General features: G+C 41.0%; 1 protein-coding gene across 4 annotated transcripts in view; it reads right to left on the bottom strand.

Annotated features, from left to right (window-relative positions):
- Nucleotides 1-12205: 12205 nt before the first annotated feature.
- The window catches only part of UAP1 (UDP-N-acetylglucosamine pyrophosphorylase 1), a 51555-nt gene continuing 46827 nt past the window's right edge, over nt 12206-16933 (bottom strand). For all 4 annotated transcript variants that reach the window (XM_043962814.1, XM_043962818.1, XM_043962817.1 and 1 more), the window contains 2 exons: nt 13833-13899; nt 12206-12684 (listed from right to left, as the gene is read on the bottom strand). In XM_043962814.1, the coding sequence (XP_043818749.1) occupies nt 12592-12684; nt 13833-13899 (160 nt within the window). In that variant the 3' untranslated portion in view covers nt 12206-12591. The remainder of the gene's footprint in view (nt 12685-13832; nt 13900-16933) is intronic.

The following is a 16933-nucleotide window of genomic DNA, read 5'->3' as shown; positions in this document are numbered from 1 at the left end:
AGGTGATGTCACAACATCATGACTCGTACTGAATTGGATTTAAGTGAGGGAGGCCTGTGTAAGGTCACCAACCTCACTTTCTCCTCCAGAGTCATCTGGGTTCAGTGGCAAGATAGACAGCAGGACAACTGTAGATGGCCCAGGATGTTTTAAGTCAGTTGGAGTTAAGTGATTTGTCGAGGGTCATACAACAAGTAAGTGAATGAGGTGAAATTTGAACTCAGGTCCTCTTGACTCTAGAGCCAGTGCTTTATCCACTGCACCACCCAGCTGCACCAAATAAATAAACTACAGTTTTGCAGAAGGGTGTCACAACATTTCCTGTTTTGTTTTCAATACTCTTCCTGGAGGTGCCTGACATTGTGTTGGCCTCCATGGTTACTCCATCATATTGGGCTGTCATCTAAGAGAACAAGTAACTAGGTGGTATGGTGAATAGAACATGGGGTTTGGAAGACTCCTCTTCCTGAGTTCAAATCTGGCCTCACTTACGAGCTGTGTGACCCTGGACAAGTCACTTAACCCTGTTTGCCTTAGTTTCCTCATCTGTAAAATGAGCTGGAAAAGGAAATGGCAAACCCCTCCAGTATCTCTGGCAAGAAAACCCCAAAATGGGATCACAAAGAGTTGAAATGACTCAACAACAAACTCGCAAGGACAGTTTCCAATGAATCTTCCCCCCCACACACACCTTTTCTAGGCTATAATTAAAAACTTGGAATCCATCATCTGCCAAGTCAGACGTTCTTTCCCTTTAGAGAGACATGGACCTCTTTGACAGTGTGCTGAAGCCTAGGAACCCCTTCTCAGAATATTTTTTAAAATTCACAATTGAAGGAAATGATAAATTTAAGCTAACAATCAATGACAATGATGTTAAAACTCTCTCTCTCTATAACCGGAAAATAATAAAATACCTTTATGATAACAAAAAGATCAGTGACAATAAAGATGTATTTTTCCCCAGCCAAGTTCAAGGACACCCTGAGATCTATCCATGAGTTCTAGGTTAAAAAAAAAGTCTGTCCCTAGTAGACTTGGATGACCAATCTTTTCATCCTCCAGTAGCTAAGACCATCGATAAATAATTGTTACTCATGGAATTGTCAAAAGGCAAATATCTGTGGAGGCTTTAGATATTTTGAGATTAAAGGTAAAACCCTAGAGTGAAATGAGGAAGAAGGAGTATTTCAGTAATTTCAGAGGCATTTTCTTTCCCTCGACCTTGTTACAAAAGACCTCTTTTGTACCCACTATCATATAATGACTTCCACCATCAGGGAAAATTGGCACAAGCTGATGGGCAAGCACCAGGCCTGTGGAAAAAATGGTTTCCCGGATTCTAAATCAGGATTCGAATAGACAAGTTCTGCTGTAATTGACTCTGCTAACTCAGCCAGGCTCATAGTCTCAGACACCTTCCCCCGCTATTTTTTCCAAATCAACAGGAAAAAAAATCAGCAGTCAGCTTGACTTTATTCATGCGGTAACACATTGCAGCCTCAAAGTTAAGTTGAATTTTACATTTTGCCCTACTATTTCATTATTAACCATCATGAAATATAAAATGATTTGTAAAGAAATTCCTCCTTGGCTACTAAAGAAATTCAAAATAAGCTATTTCAAAATTCCTAATTTTTTTCCCATTTTTATTTTTAAGGTTTTTTTTTCTTTAGGAAACACAGCAAAATATATTGAAGGAGGAAAAAAAAAGGATTGGTTTGGACTCTTTTTCTTTAAATATGTGGCCTATGGGGAAAACCCTGGATTTTGAATCAGGGAATCTGGGTTCAAATTATGGTTTTGTGATTCACTGTCTCCATGACCTGGGAAAGTCACTTCTTCTCTGTGGGCCTTAGTTTCTTCAGTTGTCAAATGAGAGGATTGGTTTGAAAGATCATCAAAGGTCTTTTTCCAGCTCTAACGTTCTGGCATCTCAAAAGTACCTGGCAAAATCACAGGTTTAAGGAGATTAATCAAAAGTGCCCTAATATAGAGACCTGGGCATATGCTTGGTAGTCTATGGGGTCACTGATCTTTTTTTTTTCCTCTTGAGGAGGGTTGAATAAATAGAACAATGGTCTTGGGAAGCTCTGACCAGGATGCCCTTTGCTATGTTAGGAATTTACTGGCTTACAAACATAGGCAGAAACTAAAGAGGGATGGGAAACCTTCCTATATTGAGGATGGAGACAAGAACAAAGTAAAATTTCCCCCTCCCTTCTCACAAAAGAAAAAGGTGCCTGAACTCTTAGCTCATCCCCAAGCCCCCAAAGCAAAAAGTTAAGATGAAAAGACAGCCAGATCAGACTGGAAGATAGAAAACTGGGTCCTGCACTACTTCCCGAATTACCTTTGGCTAACTATCTTCCCCTCTCTGGGCCTCAAGAGTCTTCATCTGTTTTAAAAAAAAGAAAAGGTCTGAGAGAGGCAGAGCAGGGTAGTGGAGAAAGCACTGTTCTGGGAGGCAGGATCCAATCTCGCATCTTCACCAAACTGGCAAATCACTTTGTATTGGAAGAGGGGGGTTTCCTCATTGGGATTCTCTATACCAATGAAAACACGGGTCCAGTTGTTTTTTTTAATGGGAGTTAAAGGGAGCCCGGTTTGGGCTACATGAACATGAGGTCTCTTTCCATTTGACGCATTCATTACTTTCTAGTTTGTTTCTGGGGAGCGTTTCCCAGACTATGAGGGTCTGCTGCCCTCTGCTGAACAGCATCAGACCTAGCCAGGGCAGAAATGATCACTCTCCGGGAACCACAGCCACACCTAGGACAAGCCTCAAACTGATGACATGTGTCTGACTCACAGGAACTAGCTTATACTGCATGTGCTAATAAAATGAAAATGTTTAAATTAAGTAATAAAGTCTGCTTAAGTTACACATTTTATATTCATTACTCCAGGGCACATTCACTTTCACTCAGAGGTGCCCACAAATTCCTTCTCAAACTATATATTTTTTTACTTTTCTTTTTTTCTTTTCTTCCTTATTTCCTTCTTTTACTTCTAGGCTTCCTCTAACCTCTGTGAAAGAAAGCAAGCCCCTGACCAGTCTATGAGCCCATAGGTTGGGCTGGGTTGTCAACAGGGGTGTTGGCAACAGCTTTCAGAAAAGTGAATTCTAATGTGCTGAGAGTAAGAAAAAGTGTGAAGCCACAGTTCGAGACCTCCAGAGAAGCCACTGCAAGTTCACACCTAGATGATCTATGATCTCATGCCACTTAGTAAGTCAATCAACAACATTTATTAATGTAACACCGCCATCCCTGGTCCCCACTGCCTGACGACTAGGTACATTGCATTTCACCCCTTCCCTAGGGTTCATGGTACCCTTAAGGGGGTTTTGGGTGTCTATCCAGACTCCAACTCTCCCCAGTGGTGTTTTCCCAAGTGTAGAGGGGTCTTGTGCAACCTCAGTTCCATTTAGTCACTAAGGAGGAGGGCAAGGGGTAAGATTCATAGTTTAGCTAAGTTTCTAAAGATCCCAGTCCTGGTTCCAAACTAATCCCCCACCCCAAGTCCCAGGCACTCCAACTTCTAAGGACCTCCTTGCTGAGCCGGCTAACTATGTCATCCCTAGCCCTAGCGTCCCCATAGTTCTGTCAGCATCAGAAACTACAGACAAACAAAACAACAGAAACAACTACCCCCAGGGCTCATTTCTTGGAGTCAGGGTAAAAGTTGCAAGGGAAGGAAGTCCTTCCCCTGTCACCTTTTCAATGTATAGCACCCATGCTGTAGGGGAACTGTTATCTTCACCTTCTGGAAAAAAAGCCAAGTCAGAAAGAGAGACACTGTCTCAGACTCATGAGTTTTAATGATGTAGCCTTCCAGTTACCATCAGTCAAAGGAGGCTAAGCCCATCCATATGTTAGGAGATACAGAGTAACTTCATCTTAGGACATCCACCTGTGCCCAGGCCAGGCCAGAGAATGCTCTAAAGGTAAGTCCAATTACTATTGTAATATGGGGGAAAGATACCGGAGTCCCCTCTGAACCTTCTCATCATCAGGGGTTGTAGGAGTCAGTTAGACAGAAGGCCTAGGAGTAGTTCTGTTATGTCTTAATGATCTTAAAAGAAGAAAGGAAAGGGAGAGGAGGAGAATACTTGCAGGGGAAAGAGAGAGCAAGGTTAGGTAAAATTATCTCACATAATCAGGGTACCCAAGTAGAGTCTATGCAACAAGGAGGAAGAAGGGGAGGAGTGGCTGACACTTGAATCTTCCTATCATCTGAACTGGACAAAAGAGTAAAGATTACACATACACAAACACACACACACACACACACACACAGTTGGGTATGGAAATACATTTTACTCAACAGGCAAAGAAAAAGGACAGGGAGAATAAGCTGCAATTATTTTCATGCTGGTAATCATGAGCTCTCCTCTCCCACCACTTCATTCCGGCTCCTTCTCCCCAGCCAGATATCCAGTTCCTCCCCTGGGTTCTCCATCACTGGGCCAAACCAGACATGTCCCATTGCCTGCTCCCCTCCAGCTGTCTTTATGCCATGCATCCTCACCTGTGACCAGACTCTCCAGGGTTATGAGCAAAGTGCTTTGCAAACCTTAAAGCTGTATTCATGTGAGCTGCCACATAGTTCTTAGTGCAGAAAGAATAACTCACACTGATTAATCACTTTGAGGTTTGCAACAACCCTAGGAGGTAGGTAGTACAAGTTTTATTATTCCCATTTTATAGCTAAAAAGGTTAGGGATCAAGCAAGTTGCCTCATTCATTACCCGTACTGGTCAGTGGCACCAACTGAAACATGCCCTGAACCCTGAAGCCTTCCTGCTTCCTGCTCAAGAAGGATATTTGGGGCACAATAGCCGGTCTTGACAATCCAGAGTAAATCCACAATGAATGAATGATAAGGATGTACTGTATATAGCCTAAAACCCATCAGGGCAATTCTCCACCAAGTGGAAAATTACAAAATTACAATAGTGGGAGGGAAGGGGAAATCTGAGAGTCTTCCAGAATGAAAGCCATGCTGATTGGATTCTGTGTCTTGGACCTTTGAAGTTCTTTAAAAAAAAAAAATACATACTGGGGGCAGCTGGGGGCTCAGTGGATAGAGTGCAGGACCTGGATTCAGGAGGACCTGAGTTCAAATCCGGCCTCAGACACTTAACAATTACTAGCTGTGTGACCCTGGGCAAGTCACTTAACCCCAATTGCCTCACCCCCCAAAAAAATACGTACTGCATAACTTGGAAAGAGCAAAAGAAGTTTTATCCAGTGAAATCACAAATGTGACAGAAACAAGTAATGTTCTCTGAAGCCAACTAAAGGAAAGAGAATCTTCTAAGGTCAGAACAAGAGAAACACAATTTGGAAGGGATGACTCACGAAGCAATAAGGGCAGGGGTTTGTTGTTGTTTTTTTTATAGAATCCTTCTTAAACTTTTGCTCCAAAGTTTAAAATGCTCTCTCCACAGCTAATGCCATCAATGACTCATTGATATCTGGCAACTCAAGTCTTCAGATCCCACCATCCCTCCAACAAACACACACACACACACACACACACACACACACACAATTGGAGTGTCATAATTCTCAATACCTATGGCAATGGAGACTTAGGAGAAGCAATCGCTTTAAGTCTCTCACAAAAGGAAGTTACTTCATGGTGCTAACATGAAATTCATGGTATTTTTCTTCCCTCTAAGATCAAGATGCTTCATAGCATCATTGGTTTAGTACCATAAAGGATCTTAGTGATTCCCCAGTCCAATCCCCTCATTTTAGAGATGAGGAAATTGGGTTTGGGGACGGCCAAGAAATTTGTTCACAGTCCCACAGCTAGTAAGACAGAGTGGAATTCGAAGGCCCTCCCATCACTCTTTGTTCTCATCACCCTCTACTAACATTTCATTTGTTCTCTTAGAGAGAATAGGCTCTCCAGGGTTATCATATTTCAGAAACAGTAATGTCAGGGGCAGCTAGATGGTGCAGTAGATAGAGCACTGGCCCTGGAGTCAGGAAGACCTGAGTTCAAATCCAGCCTCAGACACTTAACACTTACTAGCTGTGTGACCCTTGGCAAGTCACTTAACTCTAATTGCCTCACCAAAAGAAACAAACAAACAAACAACAAACAAACAGGAATGTCTAAGAGGCAATTATGGCTACCTTCAGATAAGCTGTGGAAAGGAAGAAAATGAAAGAGGGAGAAGCATCTGGAAGTTCAATTCCCATCTATAATAGAACTTTTTTGGAGACAACAGGGAAGGAAATAAGCATTAATTAAGTGCCTACTATATGCTGGGCATTGTGCTAAGTAACTGACAAATATTATCTTTTTTGGTACTCAGTACAACTTGGGGGATAGGTATTGTTATCCTTACTTTACAGGTGAGGAAACTGAAACAGTGGTTAAGTGACTTGCCCAAGATCACAGGGCTTGTAAATATCTGAGACCAAATTTGAACTCATGTCTTCCTGACTCTAGGCCCAGCATTCTGCCTTAATGAAGGCCAGCTATAATTCATATTAGGTTTCTGGCAGGAATCTGCTAATTTCTGATCAAGGAAACCAGGAACATACTATTGGGGGGGGAGAGATGGGACAAAGTCCCAGAAACAATGCTGACTACAAATAAAACCTTACCCCAGAGTTACCAGCAAGAATGACAGAGGGCTAAGAATCTTGGCAAGCATGGAAGACAATGAGCATTTCCCAGTGACTCAAAGACAGTCTACTGTTTGTGCTTCTGCCTAAAACAGTTACTGTAAACAAAATTCACACCCAGTAGATTAACAAGTAGGAATATTCATACCAAGTATAAGTAGTAGTGTTCACACAAAGTAGCATAGCAACTCTGTGTAAACAAAATTCACAGCCAGTAGACTAACAGGCAGCAGTAGTATTCACACCAGGTCTAATAAGTAGTGGTGTTCACACCAAGTGCTATAGCAGCTCCAGTGTAAATGAAATCCACACCCAGTAGACTGAACTTTGTACCACAATCAGGAATGATCTGGGGTGGAAAGAATACAGAACTGAATGTGACCTCGGGTGAGTCACATTACATGAGTGCTATTTGCTGATTAGGGAAACCAGGACCTTACTATTGGGGAAAGGGGAAGGGAAAGTCCCAGAAATTTTATACTTCCTTAAGTGTAAAATGAGAGGATTAGATTAGGTGATCTCTAAGTTTCCTTCCATTTGTACATCTACAATAATGAAGTCCTGAGCAAGAAACTAAGGACCGTCTTCTGCTGTTCACCGAAGATTGCAGCTTCAGAGGAGGAAGACTGAGAAGCAAGAAACTGCTGAAGTTAAGAAGAAAACAATTCAGGATATAAGGATGATAGTGTCTTGGCCAGAAACAGTGCATAAAGCCAAGTGAAAACACATTTGTCTAGTGATTTGTAAAGCTGATCCAGAAACAGAAAGGGAAGGAGAAACCCAGCACTATATAGGACAGTAAATGGAAAAAAGCCTTGGCTTAGAGAAGTGGAGAACCTGGGTGGCTTTTCTGCCCTGAACGTGTTTTCTCAACTATAAAAAAAAAGGTCTTTTCGTCCTCTTTCCTTCTGATCCTATGAATCTGCCAAGCCAGACAAGACTTCCCCATCACATGACAGCCATCTTAAAATGAAGAAAGCCAAACTAAACTTTCTTTACAGGGCCCCAAAGGGCAGGGCTAGGGATAATAGGTAGTTGTTAGAGAGAGTTTAGCTCAATACTTTTTAAGGAAGCAAGTCCAAAAGTGGAATAGGCTGTTGCTGTAGGTAGTGAGTACCCTATCACTACTCCTTCAGCCTAAAGTCATCTATCCCTACTTGTCAGGGATGTTATAGATTCCTCTTCAGGTATCAGATCACCTCCGGGGTTCCTTCCAGTGCTGTTAGGTGATGCAGTAGATAGACAGCTGGATTTGGAATAAGGAAGATTCATCTTTTCACTTCAGACACTAGCTGTGTGACCCTGGACAAGTCACTCAACCCTGTTTGCCTCAGTTTCCTCATCTGTAAAATGAGCTGGAAAAGGAAATAGCAAACCAATCCAGTATCTATCTTTGCCAAGAAAACCCCAAATGAGATCATGAAGAGTCAGACCTGACTGAAATGATTGAACAAAAGTTCCTTTCCAATTCAAGATTCTATGAAAGGGAGGTTTAGAGAGGTTAGTGCCTTTCTAAAAATCACACCCCTGTTAAGCAAGACTCTCATCTTTTTCTTCTTGCTTCTAATCAGATGTTCTTTCATAAATGTAACCATTTCTCTTGGCAGAGACTTTTTTTTAAAATGGGAGGGAGTTAAGTATTAAAACGAAGATACTGGAAGGCAGCGGGATAATGGAGTGGGCTGAATTGGGATTCAGAGAACACAGGTTCAAATTCTTGCTCTGAAGGAACTGGGATTACAACCAAGAATCACCTACCCAGCAAAACAGCATAATCCTTCAGGGGGAAAAATGGGAATTCAATGAAAGAGAGGACTTTCAGTTATTCTTCATGAAAAGACCTGAGCTGAATAGAAAATCTGACTTTCAAATACAAGACCCTAGAGAAACATAAAAAGATAAACAGGAAAAAGAAATCATAAGGGATTATGATTAAGGTTAAACTGTTTACAATCCTACATAGGAAGATGATACTTGTAACTCTTAAAAACTTTCTCATTATTAGGGCAGCTGGGTGGAGTATATTTAGACAGAGGGCACAGGTGTGAGTTGAATATGAAGGGATGATATCTCCAAATTCTTGCTCTGCTACTCATAATCAAGATGACTTCAGTTCTCTGGGCCTCAGTTTCCTTACTAGTAAAAGAAGAGGGTTGGACTAGATGTTCTCTGAACCAGGAGCATCAAATTCAAATAAGAATGAATCCCTGAAGGCAGCATATTGACTTAGACAACCATAAATTCACCTTAGCTGTGTTACATTTTTATTTTGTTAAACATCCCCCAATGACTTTTTGGTTTTGTTTTTGTTTTTTTGGTGAGGCAATTGGTGTTAAGTGACTTGCTCAGGGTCACACAGCTAGTAAGTGTTAAGTGTCTGAGGCCAGATTTGAGCTCAGGTCCTCCTGACTCCAGGGTCGGTGCTCTATCCACTGTGCCACCTAGCTGCCCCTCCAATGACTTTTTAATCTGTTGTTATGTGGCTGCTTGCCATGCCTGTGAGTCTGACATCTCTGCTCTAAGGTACCCCCCAGATGTATGAGGTTCCTAACTAGAGATTGACTCATATTCAATATGTTCTGCTCTTCAGATCTCTACAATGACTTGGGCCTCCCACATATCTTCCTGTTCATAAAGTTATGAATGCTGTGCCTTCATATGAGAAGGTTGTGCCTTCAACCTTCCTTTTAAAGAATCTCATAAAATTTGTATGGAATGATGGAGAAGGAAGAAAATGTATGAGAGACCAAAAAAGACCATTATCACTAATGGAAACAAGATTGATGCAAGGAGTGCTTATAAGTCATCTGACTCCCAACTTAGTGGTCTGTTAAAACCTGTTAGATCACACAGGGCCATATGATCTAAACAAAATGCCTGGTGTCCAGTCTTTTCAGGCCCTAAAACACTTCAATAAATCAATGGCTTATACGTATTCAGCACCTTAAGGTTGACAGGGCTTTTTTGTTTGTTTGTTTGTTTGTTTGTTTGTTTTTCAGGGCTATGAGGGTTAAGTGACTTGCCCGGGGTCACACAGCTAGTAAGTGTCAAGTGTCTGAGGCCAGATTTGAACTCAGGTGCTCCTGAATCCAGGTCTGGTGCTTTATCCACTGTGCCACTTAGCTGCCCCAGGTTGACAGTTTTTTAAAGGAATTAATTCAACCATCATGAGTTTTTGAAGTGGGTAGTTCAAGTATAAATATCCTTTTATTAACAGATCATCAAACTGAAAAAAAGAGGTTGACACATTCTCATGAGCCCGTGGTAATCCAGCACTGCCAGAATTTGAACCAAGGTCTTCTGAATCTATGCTCAATCCTCACTCTGTTCCCCCACACAAAAAACTAGATACTTAAAGTGACAGAATATATGTGACTTCATAGCAGGGTATGCTTCAATTCTTACTTTGTATCTCCTAGCACAGGGACTGGCATATGGTAAACCCTTACTGAATGCTTGCACAAAAATAAATTTTGCTTGGTTTTTTGGGTTTTTTGCGCAGGACAATGAGGGTTAAGTGACTTGCCCAGGGTCACACAGCTAGTGTCAAGTGTCTGAGGCTGGATTTGAACTCAGGTCCTCTTGAATCCATGGCCAATGCTTTATCCACTGAGCCACCTAGCTATCCCCCCCAAAAAAATTTTTTTTAACATTTTATGAAACTATCTCTTGGATAGAAAAGTCATATAGCAATTTTTGTGCTTTAAAATGAAGATTCAAATCTGATATGGAAAAAAAAACTTACAAAAAACCTATGCAAGTTGGGGCAGATAGGTGATGCAATGGATAGAACACCAGCCCTGGAATCAGGAAGAGCTGAATTCAAATCCTGAGCAAGTCACTTACCCCTGATTGTCTCCAAAAAAGAGAAGGAAAAAATGCAAGTTTCATTTCTGACCAGCCAATAGATAACATAGAAAATCCTCATAGAGCACATAAAGAATTATTGGTTATGGAGCAGTTAGGTGACACAGTGGATAGAGCACTGGCCCTGGATTCAAGAGTACCTGAGTTCAAATCCGACCTCAGACACTTGATGCTTACTAGCTGTGTGACTCTGGGCAAGTCACTTAACCCCAATTGCCTCACCAAAAAAAAAGAGAGAGAGAGAGAGAGAGAGAGAGAGAGAGAGAGAGAGAGAGAGAGAGAGAGAGAATTACTGGTTAAACTTTTAAACTCACTAGCAGGAAAGCTAGGAGAAAATTTGGCAAAACAGTGTCACAGAACAGAAATATCCCCCGGTGTAGAAGTCAGAAGACCCACCTGAGTTTGATTTCTTTCTCTGAATCCTACTTCTGCTACTAACTAGCTATGATCAAGTCACTTCATCTATGGGTCTAGTTCCTCATCTGTAAAATGAGACCTGAATTAAATGATCTCTAAGGTCCCTTCCAGCACCCACATTCTAGAAATATATCAATATATGGAATTTGTTGACTTATATGGGAGAACATCAGATTGGCACACATGACAAACAAGGGAAAATAGCAAATGCTAGAGGAGCTGTGGGGAAACAGGTACATTAATTCACTGTTTGTAGAGTTGTGAACTGGTCCAGCCATTCTGAAAAGCAATTTAGAATTATGTCCCCAAAGCTATGCAAACCTTTTGACCCAGAAATATCACTACCAGCCCTACAATCCAAAGAGACAATGAGGGAAAAGACCCACATGTACAGGAATTTTTATAGGAGCTCTTTATGGTGGCAAAGAGTTGGAAACCGATGGGAGTGCCCATCAATTAGGGAATGACTGAACAAGTTACAGCATATGTATCTCAGAGAATACTACTGTATTGTAAGAAATGATAAAGGGAATGGTTTCAGAGAATCATGGAAAGACTTGTAAAAAGTGATGCAGAGTGAGATGAGCAGACCAGAAGGACAATTTACACAATTGCAGGAATATTATATATAAAAAAAACAAAGGATACCTAGCTATTCTGATAAACACAATGACCAACCAAAATTCCAGAGGACTCAAGGTGAAATATGTTGCCCAACTCCTAATAGAGAAGTAATGAACTTGGCATATGGAGCGACACATTTTGGGGTGGGGTGGCATGGTCAATGCAAGAATTTGTGTTGCTTGTAAGAAAGGTCTTTGTTTTTCTTGTGGGGAGGAAGAGGGGAGAGGGAGAATGTAGATCTGAAGATAAAACAAAATTTAATTTTAAAAAAACTATCTGGGAGAAGCAAGGTACTAATGTATTTAAATTCCAAAGTCTCAAGCAAATATAAAGATATAAAAAGGGATAAATCCTGAGTATGCTGTTCAATGACTTTTCAGACTTTTCCCAAAAGAATCTCTTTTTTTCTCCACACATTATCCCATGGTAATTCATAAAAGTCTTAGGTGGCATGTCCTCTTTTTATATGAATCAGGTAGTAATGAGGTCTAAGGTTTAATGCACTTTCCTAACTGTAATTTCTACAAGGTTCAAAACCCAACAGCAAGAAGGGGAGTTTATTTTATGGTCTAGTTTTTTGTTTTGTTTTGTTTTGTTTATAAAAAGGTAATGTTTGAGAAAATAAAATTCAAACTTAGTACCACATAAAAGATTCATGTACAATGGTTTATTACTATATACAACTTCAAAAATAAATGTTCCTTGATTCTGAGTAAGACAACAAGAAACACCCTGGATGGGTTTAAGCTAGAGTAAATCTCCTTGTAGAGCCAATGTTTTCCTTGTCTGGGAAGGAAATGTACAATAAAAAAATATAAATAAGCACTTCAAAGAGCCACCAGCCAGAAGGAGATCGCTGCTCTCAGTCTGGGAATCGAGCTCTCCACAGAGTTGGCAGGAGCTGCTGCAAGTGAAACAATTAACCCGGTGGATTCTTAAACTTCAGCCTTCAATGACTGCCCTTCATATTCATCTGCAACAGGCCTGTTACCAATGAATTGACTCCTGTGGATCCACGGCACTGCCAGGTAGCTCATATGCCATTCTTCACCAGCTCATGAACACCATTCTCATCAATTATTAAAGGCGCATGGAATTCTTGATCTGCCACAAAACTTTCAAGGCCCTAAAGGTGGGAGGAAAGGAAACACAAAGTTAGAAACCTGCTGGGCTTACCCTCAGTAACAATGGACTAAAATGAGGGTATCCTAGATTGAGTTAACATATGGAAACTCAACAAGCCAATAAGAATCTAAGAAATAGAGATTTCAGAAGCAGGCTTACTGCCCCAATGTGAAAGCTAAAACCTAAAAAGAAGAGATCAGTCTATGATTATATTACAGTTACTTTAACCTCAAAGTGCAAGAAGACAACAGTCACTCTTTCTATCCATCCCCATCACCCAAGGTGGCTGTTTCTAGAAGGAGATGGTCTCAGAAGGCCGACCTACAACACTGCCTGAGTGATGCTGCCCAGGAACACAGTAAGAACAAGGCACCCAGAGGTCCAGAACCTTTCCATTCACAAGCTTTAAAAAAAACTGAAGACTGTACATCTTAACAAGTTGGATATTACGGATTGTAATAAAGTTACAATGCATTAAGTAAACACAAAGACAACCTTTTGTAGAACAACACTGGGAGGGGAAGGGATGGGAAAGAGTGAAGTATAGTTGGAATTGGTTAAGCCCCAGTGACTTCCAGAAGGGCAGCCAATCCAGGCCCACAACAATTTCATCCTAAGTATCTTATGTGTACAGAGCATGGCGCTGAGCTCTATGGTGGGGTTGGGGGAAGGAGCTCTGAAATTTAAGAGAGGCCTTAAGCTTACTATAGTTTACTAGCACTGAAGCATGCTCATGGCTTTGATATAATTTTAATGGCAGAGGAATCCAGATGCAGGGATTCGTGACCTGGGGTCTGTGAGCTTAAACATAAATTCTTTGGAGAAATGTATTTTATTAGAATTGGTTTCCTTCATAACTCCATGGATTTTATTTTATGCATTTAAAGGCATTCTTGAGAGAAGGGGTCCACAATCTTTCCTACCCTGACAAAGGGTGCAGGACACACAAAAGGTGAAGAGCCCCTGAGACTGCGGATATTCAAGATAAATGTATTTTCTTAAGTTTTCTCCCATAATACAGTTCCCTTCTCAAGGTATATTTAGAATATTTCTCCTTACTCTGACAATTCCATGTTCCATGATGTTTTTGTGTATAGAAATAAACTTTTAAGTAAAAACTGAGGTGGAAGAGGGAATTAGTGAACTTACTTCACCAGCATAGGAGACAAGGGGAGAGATTTCACACTGAATGGGTACGTCATTGGCATCTTTCAAGCTGAAAAAGAGAGAAGAGCACAAAGATCAGAAACTCCACTTCTCAAAGTATTTACTGAAGTGGAAAGAGATAGAGCTCACAACCTCCTTGAAGTCTGGGAGATAACACAGGTAACTCACTGATGTATTTCACATCAGCACCTGCATTCACAATGCATTCAACGAATGCATTTCACATCAACAGTAGGTCCTCGACTGAAAAATGCTAAATTCATGGGAAGTTATCTTCATATGTTGTCAACCTGGTCATAAAATCTATCAGAGGCACATGCTAGTGATTTGTTGTTCAGTCGTTTTAGTTGTGTCCAATTCTTTGTGACCCTTTGGGGGTTTTCTTGGCAAAGACACTGGAGTGGTTTTACCATTTCCTTCTCCAGCTCATTTTACAGATGAGGAAACAGAGACAGATAGGTTTAAGTGACTTTCCCAAGGTCATACAGCTAGTAAGTGTCTGAGGTCAGGTTTGAACTCAGGAACATGAGTCTTCCTGACTTCAGGTTCAACATTCTTTCCACTGTGTCACCTAGCTGCCTCATACTAATGATAACTGATAGCAGAAAGCTGTTCACATTCGAGAAAGATATTCAGTGGTACTACTATTTAAATAATTTTATCCATATGAACACAGCCTACCTTTTCCTACATCTTAGAGATATTCTTCTGATTTGCAAAAACATCACCAGCTCTTTTTATTATTTCTCAGTACCTGCTTTTCTAGAGATGGGGATGAAAGGACAAATCACAGGTTTCCCAAGTAAGCCAAGCTGACTCATTAACAAGAAAGGATTTGTCATTTTTACTTCCAAAGTAGTTCTCTGTGGCCCTTACTAAAGACCTTTTCAAAGAGGTGGGGCAACCTGGGTATTTCAGGTTGACAGTGGTCTGCATCCAGTTCTTGGGCTGACTCCATCAGCATCACAGTGATGACAAGGCCAAGTTTACCACTTTCTTTTGGATAAATTAATTTACTTTTTAGTCCAGTTTAAGACCCCAAGTTTCTAAAATATTAAAGTCTTATCAAAGCCAATAATGTTGGCAATGGTTTTAATCCCTTGGCTTCTGGCCTGTAAGTTAATTAAGGATGACACAAACTAGAATCTAATCTCCTGCTGACCTTGTGGCTTTGAATCAAAATTATTTCAGAAGACCTGAGGTGAGAGACAGCACTGAAGAGTGGCTAGGGCCAGCATCTGGGCTAGGAAGGCCTGTGCTCAAGCACCGGCTGGGACTCACCAGCACACCAGAGGTGAGTAAGGCTTGAGGCTGCTGTGCATGTGCCAAGGTGCCCTGGCACAAAGGGTGCCTACAACAATAAAATCCTAAGTTTGGGTTAAAATAAAGGACCTAAGGCCCTGGTCTAGGAAGCCAACCCATCCAGAGCCCTAACTTTCATCCCCTATCATCATCCTAGAGAGATGCAGGATTGCTCAACTGGGCAGTCAAGGCTTTCCATGATCTCACTCAAGTCTGACCTTCCCTCTCCTATTCCTGCCCAACGTGAATTCTCTGCTCAAGCTTGGCCTAGCCCCTTGCTCTCCAGATTCTCACTCTGCCATGTTCATTCTCCACTCTCTCCCAACTCAAATGCCCCCCTTTCCTTCTGTCTCCCCAGATCCCACCCGCGTGTTAAAGGTCAATCTTCTCTATGGGGTCTTCCCCAACAACCTCAGACCACACTGAACTCCTGTTTCCATGAACTGCTATAGCTCACATATTTTTATTACTCGCTTTGGCACTTGATTATATCTAGCGTTGTAGTATTATTTAACAATTTCATTCTCAACTAGAATATAAACTCCTAAAAGGCAAGAAACCACCATGCTTATGTTTCCTTTGTTTTTGATTATTGACTAGCATGTTGTCATGTACAAAACAGAAGGCACAAAAATGTTACATTCTCAAAGGCTTTAGGAGCCAAAAAACACCTCACAGAAGCAGTGACGGGACAGGCTTTAAAATATAAACTTACTTAATACAGTGAAGAAATAGAAGATGGAGCTTAAAATCTCAAGGTGTAAAGAGCCCAATAACAGCTGCAATTCTCCAGCCTTTGGCATCTGACAGAATTTGGGGGCCCCCTGCAGGTTCCAGCACCTGTGCTTCTTTCACTTTGATGATATTTCCAGGTCACTGCTGTTTCTTACCCTTTCCATGCCTCTTCCTCCTCTACCCCTATTTTTTGCCTCTTCTCTCTCTACTAATCCCCACTTCCTTTCAATGTAGTCCTCTGGCTCTAAGGACCCCCCCAAAAAAAAAACAATTTTAGCCTCTTGTGACTCTGTTCTGGGAGGAATTTTAAATTAGACTTAATTGGCCCACATGACAATATTTAAAAAGTTTAAGTACTAAAAAATGAATGCTACTAAATGGCATTCAAACTCTTATTTTAGCTGAGATTATCAGAAGCTACAGGCACACATATAAAGAATGATTTCTTCCCTTTACAACAGCAGCGGCTAAAAGCCAATAACAAGGAAATCTGGTGGCAAAAAGCCAGCCAGAAGATGGCATGCTAGTCAACAGTTTTTGAGAGATCAAAATGAGCTGCTCTGACCATTTACTAAAATGACCCCAAAAAATAGCTCTTTTTCTCATCTACAGGTGCCATCTTATAAGAAGACAGTCCTGACTAGAAGTGATTGACCCTTCGCTTGCATTCAATAGTGGCAAAGGGCTCTGGATGGAATTCACATTTACTACTCTTGTCCCAGTGGTGGGAGAAAGCCCAAGGGTGAAGCTGATTTCATAACTTCCCTATTTAAAAAAAAAAAAAAGAAAGAAAGAAAAGCTTTCCTTCCCAGAGGCCCTTTCTCCTTTTTCATTTCCCAATTCATTTTACATTTGCATAAAAACTTAAAATTCTAACTCAAGCTTACACATCTTCTGCGCACATAAATAATCTGACTCTTTAGGTGCAAAGATGTTGATTTCATCATATTCTACTCTAGACACCAGGCTGGAGACCAGTTCTGGTTCCAGCTGAAAACTCCTTGTCAGCATCAAAGAGTAAAATGTTCCCTTTGATCGTCATTCTG

This window comes from Dromiciops gliroides, chromosome 4 (assembly GCF_019393635.1).
Source record: "Dromiciops gliroides isolate mDroGli1 chromosome 4, mDroGli1.pri, whole genome shotgun sequence".
NCBI classification, from domain to species: domain Eukaryota; kingdom Metazoa; phylum Chordata; class Mammalia; order Microbiotheria; family Microbiotheriidae; genus Dromiciops; species Dromiciops gliroides.
This window is presented reverse-complemented; position numbering and strand designations above follow the sequence as displayed.